The sequence below is a fragment of the Oncorhynchus clarkii genome, chromosome 9 (genome assembly GCF_045791955.1).
Source record: "Oncorhynchus clarkii lewisi isolate Uvic-CL-2024 chromosome 9, UVic_Ocla_1.0, whole genome shotgun sequence".
NCBI classification, from domain to species: domain Eukaryota; kingdom Metazoa; phylum Chordata; class Actinopteri; order Salmoniformes; family Salmonidae; genus Oncorhynchus; species Oncorhynchus clarkii.
The window spans coordinates 54,680,032-54,699,504 of NC_092155.1; the positions used below are offsets into that span (position 1 = coordinate 54,680,032).

The 19,473-nt window shown below is 41.7% G+C and overlaps 1 protein-coding gene across 1 annotated transcript in view; it reads left to right on the plus strand.

Moving 5' to 3' along the window:
• The first annotated feature begins 720 nt into the window (after window positions 1-720).
• Window positions 721-19,473, plus strand: part of LOC139416585 (anoctamin 11) — a 68,535-nt gene continuing 49,782 nt past the window's right edge. Inside the window, exons 1-18 of the mRNA XM_071165425.1 lie at window positions 721-759; window positions 955-1,169; window positions 1,701-1,839; window positions 2,136-2,335; window positions 2,552-2,659; window positions 2,773-2,909; window positions 3,055-3,112; window positions 3,285-3,395; window positions 5,747-5,912; window positions 6,211-6,301; window positions 12,651-12,747; window positions 12,933-13,076; window positions 14,721-14,858; window positions 15,196-15,294; window positions 15,556-15,658; window positions 16,009-16,120; window positions 16,200-16,254; window positions 16,403-16,500. Of these exons, the coding sequence (XP_071021526.1) occupies window positions 1,017-1,169; window positions 1,701-1,839; window positions 2,136-2,335; window positions 2,552-2,659; window positions 2,773-2,909; window positions 3,055-3,112; window positions 3,285-3,395; window positions 5,747-5,912; window positions 6,211-6,301; window positions 12,651-12,747; window positions 12,933-13,076; window positions 14,721-14,858; window positions 15,196-15,294; window positions 15,556-15,658; window positions 16,009-16,120; window positions 16,200-16,254; window positions 16,403-16,500 (2,009 nt within the window). The 5' untranslated portion in view covers window positions 721-759; window positions 955-1,016. The remainder of the gene's footprint in view (window positions 760-954; window positions 1,170-1,700; window positions 1,840-2,135; window positions 2,336-2,551; window positions 2,660-2,772; window positions 2,910-3,054; window positions 3,113-3,284; window positions 3,396-5,746; window positions 5,913-6,210; window positions 6,302-12,650; window positions 12,748-12,932; window positions 13,077-14,720; window positions 14,859-15,195; window positions 15,295-15,555; window positions 15,659-16,008; window positions 16,121-16,199; window positions 16,255-16,402; window positions 16,501-19,473) is intronic.

A 19,473-nucleotide genomic window follows, 5' to 3' on the forward strand; every position in this document is an offset into this window, starting at 1 on the left:
TGGGGGTGCTTTGCTGCAGAAGGGACTGTGCACTTCACAAAATAGATGGCATCATGAGGGAGGAACATTATGTGGATACATTGAAGCAATATCTCAAGACAACAAAGTCAAGGTATTGGAGTGGCCATCACAAAGCCCTGACCTCAATCCTATAGAAATTTGTGTGAAAACTGAAAAAGTGTGTGCGAGCAAGGAGGCAAGGAAGCTTGTGGAAGGCTAACCAAAATGTTTGACCCAAGTTCAACAATTTAAAGGCAATGCTACCAAATACTAATTGAGTGTATGTAAACTTCTGACCCACTGGGAATGTGATGACGTTATGGTCGGGGAAGTAATACAATCCTAAATGTATTCCCCCCCCCCCCCCCCCCCTATTATTCATGAGTGTGTACCAGTGTGCGAGAACCAACACACACAATGTGTGTATTAATTAAGATTGGGGCAGTACACTCCGACAGGAAGACCGGATAAATCCTTTCCCCTCTCATATGCCCTACATCCATCACCACCCCTAAAATAAGGCTGGTCCTCTTCCTTAGTGGGTGTTAGATTATTTATTGGCATGGGGCCATGTGCATGTTTCCTCTGCTGAGAGTGATGGAGCAAAACTCAGCTGCCTCTTTTCTGGGAGGATTACGGTGTTCTACTCTGTTCGGCTCTCTCCCTGTGGAGAGGAGGAGATAGAGCGAGGGAGAGAGGCAGAGATTACTGCAGATCCACCCGTTATTCTCTCCTATTTCCAGCCCCCTCTCCACTGAGGTAGAAGTATCCTGTCATTTCGCCCCTCCACTCCTCCATCTCTTGCTGGAATAATGTATCCATTCTTCCTTCCTTTTAATTAATTAATGAACCTGCATGACACTGCATGAATACCTTCATCAGAGTTTGAGTGTATATATACGGTACATGTGACATACAGTTTGTATGTTTATGCTTGTATGTTGTGTTTCGTAGTTCTCTAAGCAGACTGACTGACTAGAGACGGACACTCGCAGACCCTCCTCGTCTTTTTCAACATGCTGAGGAAGGGTTCGGAGTTGCTCCTGGCCACAGGAGGTGACAGGGAGGTGCTGCTCGATCTGGATTACGTGACGAGCAATCGGGCCGAACCCCAAACCACAGACAGCTATGGGAGTCTGCAGAACGGGGGTTTCATCCCACCAAGATATGTAAGTGTCCCCCACTCCCTCCCTGATTTGGTCTCATCCTATTGCTGCTCTGATGATGACTTACCTAGAATGTTGCATGTTGCAGTGCATCTTGAATGGGGGTTAGTGCTGATTTGACTTCAAGCTTTCTCCTCATATAGTTGTATTGATGTCAATATGATCCCCCAAAAATATTTTCCCTAAAAACAGTGTTTTCATTTTGATTAAAATGTTATTTTATGGTGATTGAATCTAAAATCAATATTGCGAATAAAGCTTTTGTGCTGTTGCCTATTGCAATAGCTACAGCTCGTTCCAAATCAGTCACATTATATTTGTCGAATACAACTGGTGTAGACTTTACCGTGAAATGCTTGCTTAAGAGCCCTTCCCAGCAATGCAGAGTTTAAAAATAAGAATACAAATACAATAGTAACACGAGGACACAGTTAGATTTCACTGTCATTACAGCCATTTTTCTGTCCTATTTATTTATCTGATATGTAAATGGACGTTATATTGATATTCATTATATAACGGAAATATTTTCAGCTTTCAGCTGCAGCGGCTTCTTCTGATGATAATGACGATGATGAGGATGACCCCATCTATATACACTGTGATAAAACGAGTAGCCGACCGGAACAACCACTAGGGGGGAACTACTTTAGAGATGGAAGAACCAAAATAGGTGCTTTTAGGCTTTCTGTATATCTATACAGTATTACATTTTACTTTAAGTTGCTTGACTTGAATGTTTCCACCACAGCACTAAAATCACCTTTTTCAAATAATTAAATAATTATGGTCTTCACTTTGGGCCTTAATCATTTGAATCAGGTGTGTTAGTGCAGGTCTGGAATAAAAGCCTGCACACCCAGTAGCTTTCCAGGAACAGAGTGGCAGATCCCTGGTAACAGACAGTATAAAGAACAAGCCACCAATCAAACTCTAACCTATGGCTTTGTCTGACTGATCCTGAATCAGACTTTGTTCTAGTATGGGAGGTGAAACCGAGAAAGCATCGCTCCAGATGGAGGGGCCAATCTGAGACCAGCGGTCCGGAGGAGGTCGGAGCCAGGGCAGAGGAGGGGAGCAGCAGGTCTGAGCGGAGAAAGGCTCAGCTGGCTCGATGGAGGAACAAATTCACCCAAAACCTGCAGAATGCCGGCATACTGCTGGAAAAGGTAATACAATATACACTACTAACTCACCTAGCTCCACAAGACTTAGTGGTTAGATCTAGTGTTTCTACTTTCCCAATAACAATCGTTCCTTCTTAATGCTAATGCTCTGTTGACAGATTTACTGTTAAATCTAATAATGCTTATATGCTGCAGCACACTGTATCATATAATTAATAATTTTGTGAATGTTCTGTAATGATTGATGTTTGGCACTAGGAGGAGACGGCGAGCGAGAAAAAAACTATCCATTATCTGAACCTGAGCGCCCCTTGGGATGTGTTGGTGTATTACGCAGAGGAGCTCATTCTGAGAGCACCCCTACAGGTCAGTGCTAACACTACACTTTATGACAGTGCAAAATACAGTCGTGCAAAATACGGTAAAACCGATACTATGGTGTGCGGAGTGTTACGGAGAATGTTGTTTTTGTGTCGCAGGCCCAACCGAACCCAAACTTCAACACTTCTGACCGGATCCTTCGGAAACTATACATTCCCAACCTCATGGCGGAGTCCTTGCCAAACAGGCCACTGGACTACTACACTTGTGCCTTTCGCAAGTCAAAGATGGAGAAGTGAGTCCCTACATCCCGGAAACTTCCTGATATCGGATTTGATTGCTAATCCTCAACAATTAGTTGAGCCACATTGCGTGCTGACCTTTATAAAAGACCCTGTTACTGTAAGTTGTAAATGACTACAGGTTTAACCTCTTCTCAGGTTCCTCGGCTGTGAGAACCACGACACCTACTTTACTAACACACAGAGACACCGTATAGTGAGTGCATCCATTGACTTTCTGCATCTTTACCCATTTGTTGGATAATAATGGATGTACACCAGGAATAGATGGAAATACTGTACTGTATATAGGCCGACCTATATGTGGTCAAAAATGCTTTACTTCAGACTATGTCATTCTCATATGGCCAATTGGCTGTCCATGGCAGGTGTATGAGCTTCTGGCGAGAACGGTGTACGGCAAGAGGAAGAGAGCAGAGGTGGGCGTGGCTCGACTGCTCAACGAGGGGGCATACACTGCAGCGTTTCCCTTGCATGAGGTCAGAGACATTCTTAATGTACCGCCGCTAGGGCTGACACCATTAGTTGACTGGTCGATAGGCTGTTGGTCGACCGAGATTTCTTCTTTTCTTTTTTTTTTTTGCATGGTGCACAAGAATCCTGTCTAATTCACACCTGTCTCAGTGGACTAATCCATTGCGGAGGCTACGGGGATGGCACAGTCCATCACTCTAAGACATGTGACAATGAAATTGTATATGGTTATATTATGTACAAATAATGGTACAACACTAATAAATCTAATATTATTTTAATGCGCTTTCTCCCGTTTGGGTACGGTCGCTGTCCGCGGTTCTGAAACAATCTTGCACTGTAGATTTGGCGCCTTTTCATATGTTGCTATGTGCATAATAGCAAAATTAACACGCTTATTAGGGTTGAGAACAATGTGGTGGAGGCAGGAGCAGCAGAGACGAGGAAACAACCTTAGCCTAATTGTCTTAGAAAATTGAGGCAAGAGGAATCTCCAACTTAAGTAGGTCTATAATCAGTAGCCTAACTGTTAAATGTGTCTGGCTTTATAAATCATCCATATATGTCTACAGAGATAAGGCAGATCTTGCTTCTGTTGCCTTCTGTGTTTGTTAAATAGCCTACTGATTCTGTGAGCACCAAGCCTCATGCAAAGGCAAAATGTCGGATCAAGCAATTTCACTCAGAGTGCAAGGGTTGAGGGAATAGGGAATTTTTCCTAAATAAATTAGGGATTTCGGTAACCAAACCTTTCAGTCAGAAACAAGTAAGTAACTAAATGGCTGAAATTATGTTGCAGCTCCAGCACGGACATCGAAATAAAGACTTGCTGTGCTGTGGTGCCTTTTCGCTGCAGTAGGGAGGAGATCAAGACAACGTGGGCCAGTCACTCAGGCATTCGCTGGATTTTTTTTTTTAACACAGTGTGACCATCGGGCTTTTTCTTGAGTCATTTGTGTGTCTTAATTATTAAATGAAACAGTGTGCTTAAAGCATCAGACAAGTTCGGTGCATATATAGTTGATTTTATTCTAACACATAGGGTGTGTCTGTATACGGTGCATTCGGAAAGTATTCAGACCCCTTGACTTTTTCCACACGTTGTTACGTTAGACTTATTCTAAAATGTATTACATTGTTTCCCCTCATCAATCTAATCACAATACCCCATAATGACAAAGCAAAAAGAAGTTTAGACATTTTTGCAAATGTATTAAAAATAAAGAATTGAAATATTGCATTTATATAAGTATTCACACCCTTTACACAGTACTTTGATGAAGTACCTTTGGCAGCGATTACAGCCTCGAGTCTTCTTGGGTATAACGCTACAAGCTTGGCACACCTGTATTTGGAGAGTTAATCCCATTATTCTCTGCAGTTCCTCTCAAGCTCTGTCAGTTTGGATGAGGAGCGTCGCTGCACAGCTATTTTCAGGTCTCTCCAGAGATGTTTGATCGGATTCAAGTCCGGCCTTCAAGTCCCAAAGCCACTCCTGCGTAGTCTTAGCTGTGTGCTTAGGAACGTTGACCTGTTGGAAGGTGGACCTTGGCCCCAGCCTGGACCTGAGTGCTCTGGAGCAGGATTTCATCAAGGATCTCTCTGCACTTTGCTCCGTTCATCTTTCCCTCGACCATGACTAGTCTCCCAGTCCCTGCCACTGAAAAACTTCCCCACTTCCCCAGGTCTCCTCCAGATGTGACGCTTGTTCAGGCCCCAATTTTTTTTACAATAAAATAAAGTTACATCTTGGTTTCATCAAACCAGAGAACACAATCCTGTCTCAGAGAGCTACGGACAATTCCTTTGACCTCATGGCTTGGTTTTTTCTCTGACATGCATTGTCAACTGTGGGACCTTGTATAGACAGGTGTGCGCCTTTCCAAATCATGTCCAATCAATTGAATTTACCACAGCTGAACTCCAATCAAGTTGTAAAAACATCTCAATGATGATCAATGAAAACAGCATGCACCTGAGCTCAGTTGCAAGTCTCATAGCAAAGGGTCTGAATACTTACGTAAATAAGGTATTTCTGTTATTTATATTAAATACATTTGCAAAAGTAAAAACTTTTTTCGCTTTGTTATTATGGGGTATTGTGTGTAGATGTATGTGTTTAATCTATTTTAGAATAAGGCTGTAACGTAACAAAATGTGGAAAAAGTCAAGGGGTCTGAATACTTTCCGAATGCACTGTATATATGGAAAAATACATTTAAACAGATCAGGATGCTTCTCAGTCGACCACAATTTTTTTAGTCGGGGACAGCCCTAACCGCCACACACAAAGACATCTATCTGCCTAGTACACCAGTCTTTGTTAAATGTGTGTATGTACGTGTATGTTTGTTAGGGCCCCTTTGAGCTTCCAGAGTATGAGGTGCATCCAGATGAGCTGAACCAGAGGCAGGTCTTGTTCCAGTATTGGGCCCGCTGGTCTAAATGGTACAAGTACCAGCCACTTGACCACATCAGAGAATACTTTGGAGAGAAAATAGCCCTTTACTTTGCCTGGCTGGGTAAGCAGGATTCCTCATATAGTAAATCTGATACAGTACCAATATTTTGTTCTGTACTGCTTTTATGGTTATACTTTGGGGTGGGGGGGTTATGAAACTGAACACACATCAGAAAAATCTGAGATTTAGTGGCAAGCATCATACTTACGAAGACTTAGATGAAAGAGAGATCAATATCTTTTCACTTATGATATGTGGTCAATTTACCACAACAGTACAGTTTTGAGTTACCCCCATTGTATTGTTTGACATAGAGAGTTGTTGAGGAGGTTTTTGTCTTTCTGTTCCTCCTCTGTAGGGTTCTACACAGCCTGGCTGCTCCCAGCGGCGGTGGTGGGGGCCTTTGTCTTTGTGTCAGGACTCATGTCCATGGGGACCAACACTCCTGCGTGAGTCCTGAAACTCCTTCACTTACAATGCTTTTCTAACAGATTCATTCCTTTGGCTGTAATCAAGGTTCATGGTTTGAAAACTGTACAGTATAGAGGTCAGATTATATATCTTTACTATGGATAGAGACGAAAAGCTGGATCAAAGTGATGTTGTACCAGTATAATTACAGTATAATTTATGCAACAGAGTGGCCTAGTGTAAGGCACAGTCTGGGGCTCTGCAAATGTCATGCAGGCTGCTCAGACATAATGCATTACCCACAAGAGTCCTCTTCAGTGTACTCATGCAGCACTTAGTCTGTTGCATTGCTTCACTGTGCTGTGTGTGTTTGTATATGTGTGTTTGTGTGTATGTGCACATTTTACTATACTTGTGAGTACCAGAAGTCCTCACAAGAATAGCAAACCAACTAAAATTCTGAGAAGTGAGGACATTTTGCCTGTCCTCAATTCAAAATAAAAAGGCTATTTTAGGCTTAGCTGTTAGGGTTAAGGTTAGGATTAGGAGTTAGGATTAGGGGTTAAGGTTAGGGTTAAATTCTGGGTTAAGGAAAAAAGAATTTGGAATGGGAATCAATTGTTGGTCCTCACAAGTATAGTAAGACGTGTGTGTGTGTGCTTGCATACACTCGCATGTGTGTCCGTGTTCGTTTCTATGTGTGTGTTAGGGGGAGAAAAACATTTTGGTCAGTATTTTCCATCTCAAATCTGTTTCCATGGCAAGATGCTGATAATTGCTTCCTCGGGTATCAGTGTTTGATGGCTTGGTTGTGAATCACAGAAGATTTACATTAAGAGCGAACATAGAGAAAGTGAGACTAAAGATGCAATAATCGAGAGAAGGAAGAATAGCATTGAGCCTCTTACAAGCCCAAGGGCATTAATGTAAATCCTCCTGTTCATTGTGGATTAGTGCTATCAATCACTGTACTGTATAAAAGCCAGAGAGCTTTAGTCTCGGGTAATGTACTGTGTAGCAGGAAATCAAGGGATAATAATCTTTGCATTACATGCAAATGCAGACTGGGGTTGTGTCTGAAATTGCACTCTATCCATTATAGTACACTCCTTAATAATAAAGTAGTGCACTACAGATTTTGGATCTTAACTTGATCACTATTTTTATGCAGAGAATTTTCCTGCTTTATCAAATGAGCCTTGTTTTTATTAACATTTGCATTTCTCTCTCTCTCAATGCGGGGGAGGTCGAGTCATTGGGATCAGGGCTTGCTATCAAAATAGTATTCTCTCTCGCTCAAATATGCTTAGGTCCTATTACTTTTTTATCTGAAATGCAGCCATACACATCAACAACCATTGTTTTATATAGCTTAATAACACAAGATAGATATTGATCTCCACTAGGCTACAACATAGAAGTGTCAAGTGTATCCTAACGTCATGAATTAACTTTCAAAATTGAGTTCAGTTGTGGCCTGGGGTCTAGCGGTTAGGGTTGCTGTCTTCAGTGTGTACACATAGACCTACCATGTCAGCTTGGGTTCAATTCCGGCCAATGCCCTTCTGGCATAACTAACAAAATTCTTCCTACTGACTTGATTAAGTTACACATTTTGATTTTGGACATCAGTTGATTGACAGATATAGAACGCTAAAATTTCATCTGGTGTGGATGCTCGCCCACGTTTTATAATTAGGCTATGTATCATTTGTTCATTTAGTTATGGACTTTGCTGTGGATTAAAAGCCTGTATTGTGTGGCTTTAATATTTTATTTCATAAAGCTGTGATGTTAATCAAAACACCTTTTTGTCACATGCACCGAATACAGCAGGAGTAGACCTTAACGTGAAATACTTTACAAGCCCTTAACCAACAATGAAAGTATTTACTAAATAAACTAAAGTAACTAATTTTTTAAAAAGTAACACAATAAAATAACAATAATGAGGCTATATACATGGGGTACCGGTACCGAGTGGGGGGAAGGGGGTCAATGCAAATAGTCCAGGTGCCCATTTGATTAGTTGTTCAGCAGTCTTATGGCTTGGGGGTAGAAAATGTTAAGGAGTCTTTTTGACCTAGACTTGGTGCTCCGGTACCGCTTGCCGTGTTGTAGCCGAGAGAACATTCTATGACTTTGGTTACTGGAGTCTTTGACAATTTTTGGGCCTTTCTCTGACACCGCCTAGTATATAGGTCCTGGATGACAGGAAGTTTGGCCCCAGTGATGTACTGAGCTGTACGCACTACCCTCTGTAGCACCTGACGGTCAGATGTCGAGCAGTTGCCGTACCAGGCGGTGATGCAACCGGTCAGGATTCTCTCAATGGTGCAGCTGTAGAAAGTTTTGAGGACCTTGGGGACCCAAGCCAAATCTTTTCAGTCTCCTGAGGGGGAAAAGGCGTTGTCGGGCACTCTTCACGAGTTTATAGGTGTGTTTCGACCATGATACTGTCATGGAAATTCTTACACAGGGACACTCGAAGTCAATCTTAAAAGAACAATCCTTCATTTGTCAGTGCGCTGGAGAGGTTCCAACCAACTCAATGCACCATAGTACACTTCAATCAGGAGCTCCCCCTGGGCAGTCCCAGCAGTTGTCTTCTATACGGCTATACACAGTTATATTTGCATGATTTAGCATAATTAATTAATCATTACCATTTTGTTTCATTCATGTGACCGACCAATACTGGTTCATAACATGTGACAGACCAATACCTCACAAGGCTTTGTCTCTCTAAGCTGAGACCTTGAAACTGAGATATCTTTCGTTTTTGTTCTCAAAACAAGGTCTGGGCATACTGCCAAATTGCAGCTACTGATAGTGAGGATTTGTTCAGTCAGCCACTTGCATGAACACAGAAACTGGTTTATAGAAGAGCACATAAATAGAACACAGAAACTAGTTATAAGAAAAGCACAAACACAAAAAATCTGTTACATTAGTTTGTTGGTGATGTGGACACCAAGGAACTTGGAACTCTCGACCCGCTCCACTACAGCCCCGTCCATCCTTTTCCTGTAGTCCACGATCATCTCCTTTGTCATGCTCACATTGAGGGAGAGGTTGTTGTCCTGGTACCACACTGCCAGGTTTCTGACCTCCTCCCTATAGGCTGTCTCATTGTTGTCATTGTGTCGTTAGCAAACTTAATGATGGTGTTGGAGTCGTGCTTGACCACGAAGTCATGGGTGAACAGGGAGTACAGGAGGGTACTAAGCACGCACTCCTGAGGAGCCCCGGTGTTGAGGATCAGCAACTTCCTGGAAGTCCAGGATCCTGGTGCATAGGGAGGTGTTTAGTGCCAGGGTCTTTGGTGCAGTGATGAGCTTTGTGGGCACTATGTTGTTGAATGCTGAGCTGTAGACAATGAACAGCATTTTCACATAGGTGTTCCTTTTGTCCAGGTGTGAAAGGGCAGTGTGGAGTGTGATTGAGATTCCGTCATTTGTGGATCTGTTGGGGAGGTATGTGAATTGGAGTGGATCTAGTTTTGGAATGATGGTGTTGATGTGAGCCATGACCAGCCTTTCAAAGCACTTCATGGCTACCGACGTGAGTGCTACGGGGCGGTAGTAATTTAGGCAGGATACCTTCACTTTATTGGGCACAAGGACTACGGTGGTCTGCTTGAAACATGTAGGTATTACAGACTCAGCCAGGGAGAGGTTGAAAATGTCAGTGAAGACACTTGCCAGTTGGTTTGCGCATGTTCTGAGTACACGTCCTGGTAATCCGTCTGGCCCCACGGCCTTGTGATTGTTGACCTGTTTAAAGGTCTTGCTCACGTCGGCTACGGAGAGCGTGATCACACAGTCATCTGGAACCTTTGAACCTATTTGAGCTCAATCAAAGATGATTTTGTTGAGCTGAGACACTCTTCTCTGATGTGTAAATTGTCAGACTATTCAATTTACTTCTTCAAAACATTGAAATAAATGCAATTAACGTGTGGGCCTAATGCAGGCTCAGGTTTGTCACTAGATCGCCCAGCACTGGACACGAACTCACGAAGCTCGGAGCCAGAGAGCACTGCCAGAGAGGAAGAGGCGAAGCGAGAGACCCATCTCGGCCAAAAATCTGTGTTCTCCAGTAGGTGACGCTGTTTTGTTCCTTTCGCTGAACAAGAGAGGAGTTTTTGTATGGAGGTCAATGAGAGTGTCAAATTTTGTCAACAAAAAATGTAATGACGTATTTGCTTGCTATGTAAGGTTGATTTGATCTAATAGAAGTTTTGTTACGAGTGTACGAGTGTATGTATATAAGTATAACATCCCAGCAACTTTTAGAAAAAACACTTTAGAGTTGTCTTGAGATGCCTATGCATATTCATGGAATGAGGCTAAGAGCATCCCTCTCCATTGAATACAGGCGGTTGATATCAACAACCCTCATCCAAAATTGTGACCCGGTCACGATTTATGCTTGATCCGGAAATGTGGTCAGAAGGCTCCGTACAGAGGGTGTCACACTATTGCAGAGGGTCCGGAGGCTTGCGGTGGACCAAATCATGTCAAGTAAGTGAGTTTACGAAGAGTCAACAGTCAAGAGCCATGCGTCCTGCGAAACACTACCCTGCCAAGCCGCACTGCTTCTTGAAACACTGCCTGCTTTACCTGGAATGCCAGCCGCACCAATGTGTCGGAGGAAACACCGTACAACTGGCGGCCGTCTTAACGTGCATGCGCCCGGCCCACCACAGGAGTCGCTAGAGCGAGATGGGACAAGGACATCCCAGCCGACCAAACCCTCCCCTAACCCAGGCGACGCTGGGCCAATTGTACATCGCATCATGGGTCTCCCGGGCTCGGCCGGCTGCGACACAGCCTGGGATCGAACCCAGATCTGTAGTGATGCATGCCTAAGCACTGCAGTGCCTTAGACCACTGCGCCACTTGGGAGGCCCCCCTTTTCCTCGATCCTGACTAGAATGATGGAGGTACCTTTCCCCAGATCTGTGCCTCCACACAATCTAGGAGCTTCACGGACAATTCCTTTGACCTCATGGCTTGGTTTTTGCTCTGACATGCCCTGTGTCTTTCCAAATCATGTCCAATCAATTGAATTTACCAAAGGTGGACTCCAATGAGGTTGTAGAAACATCTTGTAGAAACATCTCAATTTCGCTTTCTGTTTGGGGTTTTAGGTTGGGTTTCTGTATAGCACTTTGTAACATCGGCTGATGTAAAAAGAGCTTTATAAATACATTTGATTGATTGAATTCACCACAGGTGAACTCCAATCAAGTTGTAGAAACATCTCAAGGATGATCAATGGAAACAGGATGCATTTGAGCTCAATTTCGAGTCTCATAGCAAAGTGTCTGAATACTTATGTAAATAAGTATTGATTGGGGTGGCAGGTAGCCTAGTGGTTAGAGCGTTGGGCCAGTAACCGAAAGGTTGCTGGATCGAATCGCTGAGCTGACAAGGCAAAAATCTGTCGTTCTGCTCCTGAACAAGACAGTTAACCCACTGTTCCCCGGTAGGCCGTCTTTGTAAATAATAATGTTCTTAACTGACTTGCATAGTTAAATAAAGGATAAATATAAAGTTAATAATTTTTAAAATATTTTTTTAAATGTGCAAACATTTATAAAAACCTGTTTTTGCTTTGTCATTATGGGTTATTGTGTGTAGATTACTGAGGACATGTTTTTATTTCATCCATTTTATAATAAGGCTATAACATAACAACATTTGGAAAAAGGGAAGGGGTGTGAATACTTTCCGAATGCGCTGTTTTAAGCCTTCCCCAAACCATAGCCCACCCCTAACCTTAACTCCTCGGAATTAATGCCTAAATTGTTAACCTTTTGTGTTGTTTATTTTTTAACCCTTTTTTAACCATGTGGAATTAACCCTGTAACCACGCAGAATTCATGTGTCAAAAATAGACATTCATCCATGAGTCAAAGGAGAGTGGGCCGGATTCGAACCCATGCCAACTCTGGCATATGTGTGTCGGGTAAACTGCTAGACTACACAGGCACAGTTGCTTGCCTTGAACATATAAAAAAACGATTGATTAAAAAAAAAAGATTTTCCGTAACGAAAACGACATATACCCCCTCCAAATATGTAAATGTATTATAATCCACATAAGAATCCACAAGAGATGCACTGCAGCCTGCACCTACCTTACATAAGGTTCAATGTAGGTGTACAAACACTGCTTCCAGCTGCCCCCTGGCATCGATTCTAAATAATTTTTCAGGTATTAAAATCCTCCTGCTTCAGGATTATTTTCCTCCTGCAACAAAAGGGGTCAAATTAAGATTCAACATCTGTATATAGGAAATAGGGTGCCATTTCAGACACAGCCTGGACTAAAAGTAGTGAAGTCTGTGTCTGTGATTGTGTGTCTGACTGTCCACAGCAAGGAGATCTGTAATAGTGGGGGCAGCTACATGATGTGTCCTCTCTGTAAGACCTGCAAGCCCTGGAACATATCTGATATCTGCCCCATGGCTCAGGTATTGTATGTTGGACATTTACAATAACAAGGGGGTGTGAGTGACTGTTTGATGTGCCTATTGAAACCTCTATCCCTAATGTGTTGCTTTTATCACAATAATGAACGATCGTTATGGATAGCTTAGCCGTCCCACTATAATGAATCCATAGATGACAGGCCCATGTTGTGTGTATGTGCTGGCAGGTGGGCTACCTGTTTGACCACCCCGGGACAGTCTTCTTCAGTGTGTTCATGTCCTTTTGGGCTGTCACCTTCCTGGAGTACTGGAAACGCAAGATGGCCACCTTGGCTCACCACTGGGACTGCATGGACTTCCAGGAGGAAGAGGTCTGGATAATAGCCAATTCATTCATTTAAATTTCTATTCTTTCATAATTCTGTGATATGTGTTACCGTACATACTATAAAAATAGAGAATCAACAAAACTAAGTTGAGCCTCATTTCACATGATTTGTCACATATTTGTAAAATAACCCAGTTCTTGAGCAAGGGCACATCTTTATCCAGTTTTACTGTAGTATTGTTCACAGATATGGAGACTGCTTTGTTAACATATGCAGTGGTGGAAAAAGTATTCAATTGTCATTAGAAAATGAATCAAGTAAAAGAGAAATACTATACTGAACAAATATATAAACGCAACATGTAAAGTGTTGGTCCCATGTTTCATGAGCTGAATTAAAAGATCCCAGAGATGTTCCATACACTCAAAAAGCTTATTTCTTATTCACATGTGTGCTCGTCATCCTTACCATGGTCTTGACCTGACTGCAGTTCAGCATTGTAGCCGACTTTGTAACCGATTTGCTGTTGTCGATGTTTTGGACAGAGTGCCCCATGGTGGTGGTGGGGTTATGGTATGGGCAGGAATAAGCTACGGACAACAGACACAATTGCATTTTGTCAATGGCGATTTGAATCCACATAGATACTGTGACGAGATCCTGAAGCACATTGTTGTGCCATTCATCTGCCGCCGTCTCCTCATGTTTCAGCAAGATAATGCATGACGCCATGTCACAAGGATCTGTACACAATTCCTAAAAGCTGAAAATGTGCCAGTTCATTGAGCATGTTTGGGATACCTTGGATTGACAAAGTACGACAGCGTGTTCTAGTTCCCACCAATATCCAGAAACTTCACACAGGCATTGAAGAGGAGTGGGACAACATTCCACAGGCCACAATCAACAGCCTGATCAACTGTTTGCAAAGGAGATGTCGCACTGCATGAGAGAAATGGTGGTCACGCCAGATACTGACTGGTTTTCTGATCCACGCCTCTTACTTTTTTAAATTATTTTTTTTATATATCTGTGATGAGCAGATGCATATCTGTATTCCCAGTCATGTGAAATTCATAGATTAGGGCCTAATGAATTTATTTCAATTGACGGATTTCCTTATATGAACTGCAACTCAGTTAAATCTTTGAAATGCTTGTGTTTTATTTTTGTTCAGTGTACTGTATGTACTTCAGTCAAAGTCTAAATGTATTTGTTTTTAAATATACTTAAGTATCAAAAGTAAATGTAATTGCTACAATATACTTAGGAACCAAAAATATAAATCATTTCACATTCCTTATATTAAACAAACGGCATAATTTTGTTATTTTTTATTTTATTTACGGATAGCCAGGGGCACACTCCGACATTATTTACAAATGAAACATTTGAGTTTAGTGAGTCCGCCAGATCAGAGATAGTAGAGATGACCAGGGATGTTCTCTTGACAAGTGCGTGAATTGGACCATTTCCCTGTCCTGCTAAGCATTCTAAATGTAACGAGTACTTTTGTGTCAGGGAAAATGTATGGAGTCAAAAGTACATTATTTTCTTTGGGAATGTAGTGGAGTAAAAGTCAAAGTTGGCAGAAATATAAATAGTAAAGTATAGATACCCCAAAAAACGACTTAAGTACTTTCACCACCGAACATATGTCCCCCATTGGTGTGTGTGTGTATCTAGGAGCGTCCGCGGCCTGAGTTTGCGGCCATGGCTCCTTCTATAGAGTACAACCCAGTGACGGGAGTGAAAGAGCCCTACTTCCCAGAGAGGGCCCGGCTGTCTCGCATGCTCACTGGCTCTATGGTCATCATCATCATGGTAAGATACTGAGTTTTACTCTCTTCGTGTCCTTTGTTCTATGGTATTTTACGTGGCGGAGTACGTCAGGGGTAGCAGGGTCTGACATGGGTCACTGACATGACAATAATAATAATTATTATTTCAACTGTTATAGAGCTTTTCAAAGAATCTCAAAGCGCTTCAATGACTAAACGAGTTGGCAAAACGTCATACCCTACTGATGAGGAAAAGGCCAGGAAAGGATGCCATTTTAGTGTACTGCATTTGAGACACAAGTGTGTAAATAAGGTGTAGTTGGACTAATAATTGTCGTATTCTCCTCACTCCTCTTTTTTCTTTCTACCCCTGTCCCTAGCTGTGTGTGGTTATGATTTTCCTTGTGTCAGTGATTATGTACCGTGGGATAGTGAGTGTGATGATGTACCGCACAGGCAGTTTTGTGCTGCGCACTCAGGTACAGTACAATACTCTCTGCTCTGATAAATAAAGCTGCTGACACTGGATCAGAATACCCTTCAAAACACCTGATAATGGCTGACATCCTGCATTTAGCTAATGCTAGGAGATGCTGTACATTAGCTTGGATTGATACATCTTCTTGGATACATTAGCTTAGGTTTTCTCTGTATGTATGTATGTATGTATGTATGTATGTATGTGTGTATGTGTATGTGTGTGTGTGTGTGTGTGTGTGTGTGTGTTTTTTCTCCCTCAGGCAGGGAACATTGCTAATATCTCCAGCAGTATGGTGAATCTGGCCCTGATTCTGCTGATGGGGCAGGTCTATACTGCGTTGGCACTGCAGCTCACTAAATGGGGTAAGAACATGACCCTCAGACACCTCTGCTTCAGCCAATACACTTCCACGTAATACATCAACCCACAGGGAAATCCACTTCCTTGGACTTAGATTAAGCGTCTACATCAATCACAGTGGCCTATAATATAAAACATTGTCTATCAGATAAGCGTGAAGACCATTTAAGCACCAAGTAGTATATTGAAAGTGGTGGTGTCATTACAGTACAGCATATGCATTTGGATACCTGTAAAGTACATTTAATGCATAATATTACCCTCAAAGATTTTTCTCTTACTTTCATGGATTCATATTTGTTTAAAGATTTTTTTTATTGTTTGATTTGTTTGTTTTGGGATGTTTGGACAGAGATGCACAGAACACAGACCCAGTACGAAGATGCATTTACCTTCAAGGTGTTTGTATTCCAGTTTGTCAACTTCTACTCCTCTCCCTTCTATGTGGCATTCTTCAAGGGAAGGTGAGAATAGAAGGTAGTGTTTATTGTTAGATGATGCAACAGGTATCTGGCTGGTTTGAAAACCCTATTCTATTGGCAGGTTTGTGGGTTATCCTGGACACTATGGTACCTTGCTTGGCATGAGAAATGAAGAGGTAAGTTTTCAGAAATTACAACCCATTTTGCATACAAAGAGCCATGTTCTCATACAGACATTTTCATGTTACCTGATGTAAGTGTGTACCAGTATATTGATGTTATGCATTTCTGTGTGTCTCTACTTTGCGCATGTGTGTGTTTCAGTGTGGTCCAGGGGGTTGTCTCATTGAACTGGCTGAGCAGCTCTTCATCATCATGGTGGGGAAACAGCTCATCAGCAATGTTCAGGAGTTTGTTATCCCGTATGTTTCCTTCCTGACTATCCTACTTCTAACTCTGGGGTGAATCCTAACTTCCACTTAAAGATGAATTATGTAGAAATCACTTAATAATTCTATTAATTTCAGTTTATGTGACAAAACAAGCAAGTATAGTGTAGAGCAGTGCATGGCTGTCAAAGGTACGCCAAATAAAAATGTGATTCACATTTTTTTTTTTATGATTTTCTTCAGTACATTCATATTTTCCAACGGAGCTATACATTTGGGTGAGGGTTTTTTTCTCTTTCTTTTTTTAATTGAGTGACAAGCTTAAAGTTTTCTTTACTGACCATAATTTTCACTTGTCTGACCGCTTGCATGATGACGGGTTTCTCACACGACCTGCCCATATGGGTGATGTTTTTTCTCGCCTGAATGATCTGAATCTAGGATTACAGGGACTCTCCGCAACTATATTCAATGTGCGGGACAAAATTGAGGCTATGATTAAGAAGTTGGAGCTCTTTTCTGTCTGCATTAACAAGGACAACACATAGGTCTTTCCTTCATTGTATGATTTTTTGTGTGCAAATGAACTCAAGCTCACGGACAATGTCAAATGTGATATAGTGAAGCACCTGAGTGAGCTGGGTGCGCAATTACGCAGGTACTTTCCCGAAACGGAAGACACAAACAACTGGATTCGTTATCCCTTTCATGTCCTGCGTCCAGTCCACTTACCGATATCTGAATAAGAGAGTCTTATCGAAATTGCAACAAGCGGTTCTGTGAAAATTGAATTTAATCAGAAGCCATTGCCAGATTTCTGGATAGGGCTGCGCTCAGAGTTTCATCATTGATCTATACATAGAAAAGATCAAGCGCTTCTTAGACTTGTGTTCAATGCGAATGACAGATCTATAACACACATTTCTATGTTAATTTGATCACGCCACCCAAAAAGTTACATACTGCAGCTTTATGTCAAATTTTCCATTAGTCTACTATTGACATCAATCCATGACTCAGTGAACATTTGGAAGTTATGACTATGTCATCCTTTGTATAACTTTTTGGCCATGAAAGTATTATTTTTTTGGTAGCACGATCTGCTTTGCTTTAGCCAACCCTTTTGTTGTCCATTCACACACCTTTACTTTTTCCATATTAGGTTATGTTACAGCCTGAATTTAAAATGGATTACATTTAGATGTTTTTGTCACTGACCTAAGCACAATATCCTATAATGTCAAAATGGAATTATGTTGTTAAACATTTTTACAAATTAATTCAAAATGGAAAGCTGAACTGTCTTGAGTCAATATGTATTCAACGCCTTTGTTATGGCAAGTCTAAATAAGTTCAGGAGTAAATATTTGCTTAGCAAGTCACTTAATAAGTTGCATGGACTCACTCTGTGTGCAATAATACTGTTTAACATGATTTTTGAATTCCTTCTGTTCTGAACAAATAGAGTAAAAACTCAAACAGATGACAAGAAAAAGCTCAAACCAAGTTTATTCAACCCACTAGGTGCTATAGTTGCAGAGACACATACAAGTCACACAGGCATACTGTATATTTATACTTTCTGACTAGGCGGAGTCACCTTAGGATAGAAATCTGGCTATGTTGCTAGGCAAGAACGAACACTCTGTTCCTCTCATTGGTATTGTCATGGGCATGTAAGTGTGTGTGTGTGTGTGTGTGGACTGTAGATAAAGGGTTGTTATAGCGGGCCTCCCTGGCCCCCCTCCCAGAGGTTTCTTCTCTCTTCAACTGTTGACCTTATCTTGAGTTGAGTACCACATCCCTCCTGGTACTAATTTCCCCGAAACTGGCCTGCCTTATCAGGAACTGACTAGATTGTTGCTCTTTACCTCCTTCCTTAGGAATTTAAAATTCAACATTAAGATGTTTTGGAAAATTGCCTCTTGTCTCACCCAGTAACTTCCCATACACAAAGTTCCTATTCACCCTTAAACGTAATCAATAAGTTATAATATGGTGACAGGAATAAGTATATTTCAAGTTAGAATCCAACACTACATAATCTCTGTACCCAAGACATACAATTATCTGTAAGGTCCATCAGTTGAGCAGTGATTTTCAAGCACAGATTCAGCCACAAAGACCAGGGAGGTTTTCCAATGTCTCGCAAAGAAAGGCACCTATTGGTAGATAGGTCAAAAAAAAATTTAAAGCAGACAATTAATATCCCTTTGAGCATGGTGAAGTTATTACCCTTTGGATGGTGTATCAATACACCCAGTCACTACAAATATGCAGGCGTTCTTCCTAACTCTGTTGCCGGAGAGGAAGCAAACTGCTCAGGGATTTCACCATGAGGCCAATGTTGACTTTAAAACAATTACAGAGTTTAATGGCTGTGATAGGATAAAACTGAGGATGGATCAACAACATTGCAAAACACGCATCCTGTTTGCAACAAGGCACTAAAGTAAGTTCTGCAAAAAATGTGGCAAAGACATTTAACTTTTTGTCCGGCATACAAAGTGTTATATTTGGGGCAAACCCAGTACAAGACATTACTGAGTACCACTCTCCATATTTTTAAGCATAATGTTGGCTGCATCATGTTATAGGTATGCTTGTAATCATTAAGGACTGTGGAGTTTTGCAGAATGAAAAATAAACGGAATGGAGCTAAGCACAGGCAAAATCCTAGAGGAAAACCTGGTTCAGTTTGCTTTCCACCAAACACTGGGAGATTAATTCACCATTTAGCAAGACAGTAACCTAAAACACAAAGCCAAATCTACGCTGGTGTTGCTTACTAAGAAGACAGTAAATGTTCCTGAGTGGCCGAGTTACAGTTTTGACCTAAATCGTCTTAAAAATTCATTTGAACCCCTTTTTCTCCCCAATTTCAATCTTGTCTCATCGCTACAGTTCCCCAAACGGGCTCGGGAGGCGAAGGTCGAGTCATGCGTCCTCCATGACACGCCAAACCACGCTTCTTAACACCCGCCCACTTAACCTGGAAGCCAGCCG